Source organism: Corvus brachyrhynchos, unplaced genomic scaffold (genome assembly GCF_000691975.1).
Source record: "Corvus brachyrhynchos isolate BGI_N302 unplaced genomic scaffold, ASM69197v1 scaffold140, whole genome shotgun sequence".
In the NCBI taxonomy this organism is placed as follows: Eukaryota; Metazoa; Chordata; class Aves; order Passeriformes; family Corvidae; genus Corvus; species Corvus brachyrhynchos.
In genome coordinates this window covers 1,200,657-1,209,659 of record NW_008235809.1, presented here as the reverse complement: position 1 = coordinate 1,209,659, position 9,003 = coordinate 1,200,657, and the positions used below count along the sequence as shown (strand labels likewise).

Below are 9,003 nucleotides of genomic sequence, written 5' to 3'. Positions count from 1 at the left end.
TTAAAGAAGACCCGCATAGAGAAGAAATCTGCCTTCATTGACCTCTTGTGTGCTGTTCCGCTGCAGCAGATCTATGGTCAGCCTGCACTTTGGGCACTGGGATGGGTGGAGGTTCACATGGGGCCATCTGGGTGCTAGACAGAATGAGTGAGTCAAGGAGCTTTCATGCTGCGGGTGATGCTGAGTGTTCCTCCGCTGCAGAGATGCATGGGGAGAGTTCTTGTGCCAGATCCCACCAGGGGGAGGAATGAGGGCTAACTTTTGGTGTCTTTGCCAGGGTGTCCGCTCGGCGGGATCGGGGGAGGCACCATCACCCGTGGCTGGCGGGGAGAGTTCTGCCGCTGGCAGCTGAACCCTGGCCTTTACCACTATGAAACAGTTATCGCCAATCAGGTAGGGTCTGCGAGGGGAGTGAGTGTCACTGCAGCAGCCTGGGCACTTGGGACATCATGCCATGCTCATCTCATCCCCGGCTCCTCTCCTCCACAGTTCACGGTGTGCCTGCGGTGCAAGGGGCAGACGATTTACCAGCAGGTCTTGTCCGTGGAGAGGCCCAGCACCCTGCAGGGCTGGAACTGGGGCTACTGTGGCCACTATGCCTTTTACCATGCCCTGTACCCCCGTGCCTGGCTGGTCTACGAGCTGCCGGGGCAGAACGTGGTGCTCACTTGTCGACAGCTCTCTCCCGTCATCCCCCATGACTATAAGGTAAGGAGGTGATGGCATTCCCGAGGGCAGAGCTCCTCCTTAGCCGGGCTTTCCCAACATTTCCCCGTGCCTACACTCAGCAATGGTCCCGGGCGGGGAACCCCCGCAGCCATGCGGGAGCTCGGCATTGCATCGAGGGATGGCTCAGCTGCTGCACTGCCCCTGCTGGCTACCAGCCCCAGGCGAGGGTGGGAGCTGCACTGCTGACATGTCTGACCTTCCTCTTACCCCAGCGCAGCACGTGAGCCTGTATCAACCTGCCGAGCAGATGAGTGATGAGACACCCGGCTGAGCCTTAAAAGCCGCTTTCCATCTCTCTGCTGCCCGTTGTGGTGTTTGCTAGCCCAGGGCTTCTTTTCCGAATTTTGCCTTGCCTGCCTCCCAAATTCCTCTGCTTCTGCTGCTGCTCCTCAGCTTGGCAACAAGACCGAGTTGTTATTCCTGGTGCTGTTGCTCCTTCTGCTTCCTGCATGGTGTCCCCATCAGTGGGGGAAATGATGGTGGGGCAGCTGCCTGTGGAGCAGCAGCCCTGTAGACAGCATTCTGTGTCTCTGCCAGGACTCCAGCCTGCCAGTGGGAGTGTTCATCTGGGAGGTGGAGAACGGGAGGGATGAGGACGTGGAAGTGTCCATCATGTTCAGCCTGCAGAATGGCACAGGAGCGAAGGAGGACAGGAGCGGCGGGCACTGGAATGAGCCCTTCACCTTCCAGAAGGATGGCGAGCGGGTTGCTGGAGTCCTTCTGCACCACTTCCCGGCTGTGAACCCCTTCACCTTGGCCATCTCTGCCCGGGAGAAGGTAAAGGGCTGGCCCTGGTGCTATGGCTGCTGCTGGGGAGGTTGTGCAGCCCTGCTGGATGTGGGGGAGCTGCTTGCAGCAGCTGGAAAAGGATGGATGTGCAATGGGTTTGGGGTTGGCACCGGTTCTCAGTGCTTCCCTGATCCCAAGAGTGGGAAAATGACTTCCCTGAGGGCACCCTCTTTGGGGGTATCAGGAGAGCAGCTGAGGGTGAAGCTTGTGGGGCTACAAGTTTGGGGTTAGAGTTGCTGGGCAGCACATGGGAAGTGAGTGTCATGTCCTGGTGGTGGTGTTGGGGAGTGGAGAGCATTAATTTTCTCCTCCAAAGTAGCAGCCCCTGATGATGCTCTTCCCTTTCCCAGGCTGGCACAGGAGTCACCCATGTCACGGCATTCAATCCCACAGGATTGGGTAGAGAGGTGTGGCAGGACCTCCTGCAGGATGGCAGGCTGGATTCACCCACCGGTGAGTCTGTCCATCCTCTGTGGGATGGGGGGAGAGGGAGCAGGGGGAAAGGGTGGCCACACTGGTTCTGGGCACCCAAGCCAGGGCAGAGTTCCCTCCCTCCAGCTTCCTTGGTTGGTAAAAAGCTGTCCAGGATGCTTAGGCTTGTTCTCAACTTTAGGCTGTATCCAGACTTCCTGTTGCTCATCCCTTCTGTGGTTCTCCAAAAAATGTTCATACCAGTTTGGGACTGTTCTTCGGTATTGGTTACACGTGCCAGTATCTCATTAGTTGCACACTGAATTAGATTTCTGCTAGGGAGCCAGTGTGCTGCCAGCCACCTTCCCTCAGTTCCAGTTGCCAGATGAACGAGTTGTATTCCATCAGAATTGTTCCAGCCAGCGTTTAACAGTGCTGGGGGTTTAGTGCTGCCATTGCTTCCTGTCCTCTGTCTACTGTACCAGTTCTCTGAAGGTCTCTGCTATTCCTTTGATGATTCTGCATCCATCCTCAGGTCTCTGCTCACTCTTTTGGGAGGAGCCTTGAAGTAGGGTGACGTCTCCAGCCTTTGCTGGTCACCTCCTATTGCCATAAAAGGTGACCATTTCCCCAATGTCTGTCAGTTTTTAAACAAGGATGGTGCTGACAAACTAGTGATGCTGCCTCTGGGTCTTTGCAAGATTTCTTGAGGCTTAAATTATGTAAATGAAGTGTTTAATACGTAATTTTTTCCAGAAAAATAAGCTTCCTGCCTAGATGCACTCAGAGCTCCCCAGGCTATTGGGATGTGGTTTTCCTTCATGCCTGCCAGACATTATCATAGTCAGGATCTGTGCTTATGTTGCTCTAATGAGTTTACCTTGTACACATGTCAGAACCAGCATGTAATTATCCAGCCACCTCAGGGCTTTTCTTAAATACCAGCATGGCTCAAACACCCTGCAAAAAGCTGGAAACAATGACTGTCCCTAGAAAGTCACAGTGTCTCTGAGTGCAGCGCAGATACAGAGTCATGGGATACTCTGTAGCTTCCATTCATGCCTCGTGGCTTTTCCTGCCTGATTTGTTCTTGTTCTTGGATGACTGAATCCTTTTAGCCACTCCTCCCATGGAAGGTATTTTTTTCCTATGGCAGCATCATCCCTTAAAGCCCTGGGGCTGTACCTTCAAGGTTGTATGGGGGCTTTGGTATGCCCATACAGTCTCATCTCCCTCAAGGTGTGTGTGAACTTCAGTTACCCTCTCTTTGGTCTTCCTTGATTGCTTAAGAATATCTTAATTTTTCCTGGCAGGTAAAAGCAGCCCAACAGAGAAGGGGGAGGTGACAGCAGCAGCAGTGTGTGCCAGCTGCCGGGTGCCTGCCCGTGGGCACAAGACACTAGAGTTGGCCCTGGCTTGGGACATGCCCCGTGTTCACTTTGGCTCCAAGGAAAAGCTGCACCTCAGGTAGGTGGGTTGTCTCCAGTGGTGTTAGGCTTAAGCCCCTCAAAGCCCCCTTTTCCCTCTTTCCTGATTTCTGTACAATGTGGGGACCTTTCGCCACACGCTCCCTGTGGCTGTGGGGCCGCCAGCGTGTCCCTGTGTCCAGCCCCTGCTCCCCAATGCCCCTGCAGTAGCAGTTGAGTTCTGCTGTTCGGTGTAGTTCAGTGTCTCTCTGTGGTGTCCATGTGGGTTTCCCAGGTGGAGCCCGTGGGGTGCTCACCAAACCCTTGCTTGGCAGGCGGTACACACGGTTTTTTGGCAGAGAAGGTGATGCTGCTCCTGCCCTGTCCCATTACGCCCTGACACACTATGAGGAGTGGGAGAGGAAGATCGAAGCGTGGCAGAATCCCATCCTGGAGAACAGGTAGGGCAGATGAGGGCACTTTCCCAGTGGCCTCCTGGAGTTGGCTGTCATAGCAGCATCACCACCTCAGCCACTGAGGGCAGGCTTCCCTCTTCCCCGCAGCCAGCTGCCTTCCTGGTACAAGTCGGCCCTCTTCAATGAGCTCTACTTCATGACGGATGGGGGAACCATCTGGATGGAGGTGCCTCCGGATTGCTGTGCTGAGGACCTGCAGGGGCCGGCGGGGGCTGGGCTGTCCCACCTCCTCCCTGTTCTGCGGGAGTACGGAAGGTTTGCTTATTTGGAAGGTAACTCACAGGGATGCGAGGGATTCTCCTAATTCATCCCCTCCCATTACTGTAGCCATGCGCTTTTAACCTGCCATGGGGATGTCTTTCACACTCCAGTGTGTAGGGAGCAGTGCTATTCCTAGGTAAACCCCTTGCAGCCCTGTAGGATATGGCAGGAAATATTCTCCAGACCCTTATGTAGAGAATAAAATGCACTTTGAATGGAAGCCCCTGCCTGTGCTGGGAAAGATCCCCTTGTCCTGGGCCATGTGGAGGGAGGACCTGCCCCCCTTCTCCCTTCCCCATCCCTCACCATCTGCCCTGTCCTGCCAGGCCAGGAGTACCGGATGTACAACACCTATGATGTCCATTTCTACGCCTCCTTCGCTCTCGTCATGCTGTGGCCCAAGCTGCAGATCAGCCTGCAGTATGACATTGGTGAGTGTCCCCAGAGGCCCTGCCTTGGTGTGTGCTCAGGGCTTCACCTCAGGAAGAGACGGAGGATTTGCGACAGCAGCTGCTGTAGAGATGTGTGCCATGGATCCAGCATCCCCCATCAGCTGCTCTGCTGTGCCCAGGACATGCAGCCCTGGAATGTTGCTGCCTGAGCATCTCTGTGCCCGGCACTGAGGGTGCCTTCTTGCCACGCTGGGGGTGCACAGCTGTCTCTGCCTGCCCTGGGGGGAGCCCCTGGTCTTCCCATCTCTGTCCTTGCCCCTTGCAGAGCAGACACACAGAGCTGTTTGCAGACCCGGTTGCTCTGGCTGGGCTTGGTGGCTGCTCGGTAGTGCCCCAAGCAGGGGTGGAGCACGGCTCATTGCTGGGCTCTGGAAGGGCTGACCCACTATGGTCCCTTCCCAACCCAGCCCTAGGGAGGTGATGACAGCTGTATGTCCCCTGCTGAGGGGGGTATGGGGAGCAGCCTGGTGTCCCCTCAACCCTTTACAGAGGGCTGTGATCTTGGAGCCGCTGAGGGCAGCCTGATGTACTGGTGGCCCTGCCTGTGCCTATGCTTGGACCTTTCTTCTGCAGCTTCTGCTGCCCTTCTAATGTGTCTTCCTCTGTGTCCTCTGCAGCTGTCACTGTGGTGAATGAGGATGTCCAGCCCCGGCAGTACCTGATGTGTGGTCAGACAGCCCAGGTGAAGATGAAGAACGTGGTGCCACATGACATTGGGGACCCAGGTGAGGGATCTGTTGGACCTGTGGGGGAGCAGAGAGGGTGCCAAGCTGTGGGAAATGGGTATGCTGCATGAGATACACTGTTTGTTGTTGTCAAGTGTTGGAACAGGCTGCCTGGGAGGTTGTGCTATTACCATTCCTGGAGTGTCTAAAAAAAGTGTAGATGAGGCACTTAAGGAGGTAGTTCAGTGGTGAACTTAGCAGTGCTGAGAGGTCTTTTCCAACTTTAATGATTCTGTCATTCTGTATTTTCTGGGAGTGGAAAGCTGGATGGTGTGGGGTGGTGATGAAGACCGTGCTGCATGGAGCTTGTACAAGGGAGACGGAGGGAAGTAGCAGGAAGGCTGTTCTCACTAGATGAGATGGCACTGGGTACAACACATTCTTCCAGTGCTGCTTGATCACAGCACCCTTGAGTCCTTGCTCCTGTGTAGGGGCAGGGGTGTTTGTTGCTTGCTGCCCTGCTGCATCTGGTCTGTCCTGGTTTAGATGATGAGCCATGGCAGCGTGTCAACGCCTACCTGATGCACGACACTGCTGACTGGAAGGACCTCAACCTGAAGTTTGTGCTGCAGGTGTACCGTGACTACTACCTGACACATGACTGCCTGTACCTGCAGGACATGTGGCCAGTATGCCAGGTACTGGGAGGTCAGACCCGTGGGGCATCACCCTTTCCCTCAGGAGCCAAGCAACGTCCTGAGAGGATGGATGCTCCCAAGCAGAGTGAGAGGAGCTTCCAGGATGTGAGGGCTGCGTGACCATCTCCTGCCTCTCCCACAGGCTGTGATGGAGTCGGAGCTGAAGTTTGACACGGATAACGATGGGCTTATTGAAAACGGTGGCTTTGCTGACCAGACGTACGACGCATGGGTGGTGCATGGAGCCAGGTGAGACAGAGAGGCAGGTGGGGCTGGAGATGGGGACTGTGGGGTGGGGACACAGCTCAGAGCTGGGCCCTTGTATCCCACTTGTCGTGGAACCCTTGAGGTGTCCCACATTCCTGATGCTTCTCTCCTTTGGCTCCGGCAGTGCCTACTGTGGCGGGCTGTGGCTGGCTGCCGTCTGCATGATGTGCAAGATGGCAGAGGTGCTCGGGGATACTGAGGTCCGGCAGAAATACCTGGACATCCTGAACAAGGGCAAGGAGGCGTTTGAGAGGAGGCTCTGGAATGGTGGGTGCTCAGCAGTGGGGAACCATGCTCAGCTGGCCATGTGTCCCTTGGGAGGGGGTGGCTCCTCCTTGGATCATGAAGCCTTGTGGGGAATGGGGGAAGAAAGGGGTGATACTGTCCCTCCAAGATGGGGGAAAGGAAAGGAGTGGAGGGGAAGGAGCAGGTGTCTAGGAGGGAACAGGTGTGGGAAAGGAAGAAGAGTCTTGTGGAAAAAGCAGCTGTGCTCGTGCCACACAGGGTGGTGTGTAGGGACAGCTCACATGAAGCAGTATCCTAATCTATTGATTTAAAACTATCTCCTGCCTTTTCCAGGAAAATACTACAACTATGATAGCAGTGGAAGTCACACCTCCAGCAGTATCATGTCAGACCAGTGTGCTGGGCAGTGGTTTCTCGGAGCTTGTGGTCTGGACCAAGGGGAGTTTGAGGTAAGAGAAGGGGCTGCTCGGTGTAAGGTTGGGGTCAGATGGGACCTGTGGCAGGAGGGAAACAGCAGCAGGGCTGGTGCATGCTGCGGGGTACACATTAGGGCTGGTGTGGGGGCACCTGCCTGCTCTCCCAATGTGCACACCCCAGTGGAGGCTGTTGGATGGATCCAGTGGAATCCATCTTAAACCAAAACCTTCTCACAGAGAGGCCATGCAGCAGGGATGTATAACTGCAGTTATCTTTGGCCCCAATGAAGTTTGCTCTGGACAAGGTGCTATTTGTTTAAAAACGGTAGAAAAAAGTGTAGGAAACTTTCCAAGTTATTTGCTGCCCTAAAAAGTCCAAAATTAGTATCAGAGGGAACTATGGCTTATTCCAAGCCCTAGAGTCTGTTGCTCTTCAGTTGCAAGAGAAGAACTGGCTGCAGACTCCTCGTGTCTGGTGGGATGGTCCGGAGCAGCTGCTGGTGCTGCAATACCTGGAAGAGAGGGGGGCAGTGGAGAACCACTGGGTTATTTATGCCCCTTGGGCAGTTGTCAGAGCAAAGCTTTCTCGTGGAGATGGGCAGGCAAGTGCCTCTGCTGAGTGAAGGGAGGAGTGGCTTTGTCTGTGAGAGGGTGACAAACCACTTCACTGTCTGTTGGTAAATCAGAGGGGAGCTTCAGGTGACTTTACCTGGTCATTCCCTCCTGTGTTTAACCTAGTGTGGGGTTGGGACTGTGCCTGGAGCTCCAGGCAGGATCTGGCCCAGCCCTCCTGCAGTAATATCCTTTTGGGAGGAAAGAGTAAACGTGGTGCAGTCCAGAATCTGGCCTGCCTTTGCCCAGCCTCCGACTGCTGCTGCTGAAGGTGGCACTTCTCCCTGCTTTCTGGTGAGCTCTGAGCTCACTGGAGGTGGGACTGGTGAATTCCTCTCTGTTTACTATGACATTCCGTGATTTTTTTCCATGTGTTTTGATCTGTTGGCTCGCTGGCATCACTCCTGTCAGTAACCTCATTAATGTGGCCTTGCTGCATGCACAAGGCAGCAGTGAACGAGTCAGAAACGTGATGTAAGAGCAGCCTGTGATCCAGTCCTGAAGAAAGTGTGCCCCAAGAGCTTCTGCCAGAGAAGGGCACATCAGCCCTTTACTGATTCCTACAGCATCCCCATGGCTTATCTCCAGAGCCACACTGGGTAAAAATGTCTGCAGGGCTGCTGGGCTTGAGCACAGAGAGAAGGAATTTGCTGCTTTTGCTTTGAGTCTGCCAAAGCTGTCTGGTTGGACTGCCCAGCCTTCCCAGCAAGGTCCTGCCTGGTGTCATCCCAGCCTCTGCTTCTCCTGGCTCTAGTGTCACCAGACTGGCAAGAAGTGTCTGGCACATCCCTGGGCTGTGCTGATGAGCCTCCTGGCTCTTGCTTCTCTTGCAAGTGATGAACATAAACCAAATGAGGATGGTGTGGTTGGCCAGGCCCCCAAAGCAAACCCCCAAGAGATGGGAAAGGGGCTTGGCCAGTGACTGTGGTTGAGAAGCTGTTTTTGGAGATGGACTAGTTGGATGAGCTGTCAGCCTCCTCAGGAGGAAGGTGGAATGTGGTTCAGCATCTCTCTGCTCTCCTCTGGGAGCTTTTTGCTCTTTTCGGGGAAAGAGACTTTTCATGTCCTCCTGTTATTTTCCTGAGGTGGGAATTCATTGCTATTGACCCAGCGAACAGTGTTGCCCTTTTCCTCATGGAAAATTTAATCCTGCTCCAGACCCAGCCTGAGGGGTCCACATGAGCACCGAGCCCATCTCTGTCCGGCCAGGTTTTCCCCAAGAGTCATGTTCTCAGCGCGCTCAAGACCATCTTTGAGAAGAACGTGATGAGCTTCGCGGGCGGCACCATGGGAGCAGTGAACGGCATGAGACCCGACGGCATGCCCGACACCTCCAGCGTCCAGTCCAACGAGGTTTGGATTGGCGTGGTCTACTCCCTGGCTGCCACCATGATCCAGGAGGTGAGCAGGGATGCTGCTGCCGCACTTCCCAGCATGTGCTCCGTGTGCTCTGTGGATGTGCTGATGGTCCTGTCTCCTCTCCTGCAGGGCATGGTGGAGGAAGGCTTCCGCACGGCGGAGGGCTGCTACCGGACGGGTTGGGGACGGCCGGGGGGGGGGTTTTTTGACACCCGG

General features: G+C 55.1%; 1 protein-coding gene across 1 annotated transcript in view; it reads left to right on the top strand.

Annotated features, from left to right (window-relative positions):
• The window catches only part of GBA2 (glucosylceramidase beta 2), a gene marked incomplete at its 3' end in the record, with an annotated part of 12,352 nt that extends 3,349 nt beyond the window's left edge, over positions 1-9,003 (top strand). The window contains exons 6-21 of the mRNA XM_017727584.1: positions 1-76; positions 278-393; positions 490-708; positions 1,267-1,506; positions 1,869-1,971; positions 3,243-3,396; positions 3,671-3,796; positions 3,899-4,083; positions 4,399-4,503; positions 5,142-5,249; positions 5,736-5,887; positions 6,030-6,136; positions 6,279-6,421; positions 6,734-6,849; positions 8,638-8,829; positions 8,917-9,003. Of these exons, the coding sequence (XP_017583073.1) occupies positions 1-76; positions 278-393; positions 490-708; positions 1,267-1,506; positions 1,869-1,971; positions 3,243-3,396; positions 3,671-3,796; positions 3,899-4,083; positions 4,399-4,503; positions 5,142-5,249; positions 5,736-5,887; positions 6,030-6,136; positions 6,279-6,421; positions 6,734-6,849; positions 8,638-8,829; positions 8,917-9,003 (2,229 nt within the window). The remainder of the gene's footprint in view (positions 77-277; positions 394-489; positions 709-1,266; positions 1,507-1,868; positions 1,972-3,242; positions 3,397-3,670; positions 3,797-3,898; positions 4,084-4,398; positions 4,504-5,141; positions 5,250-5,735; positions 5,888-6,029; positions 6,137-6,278; positions 6,422-6,733; positions 6,850-8,637; positions 8,830-8,916) is intronic.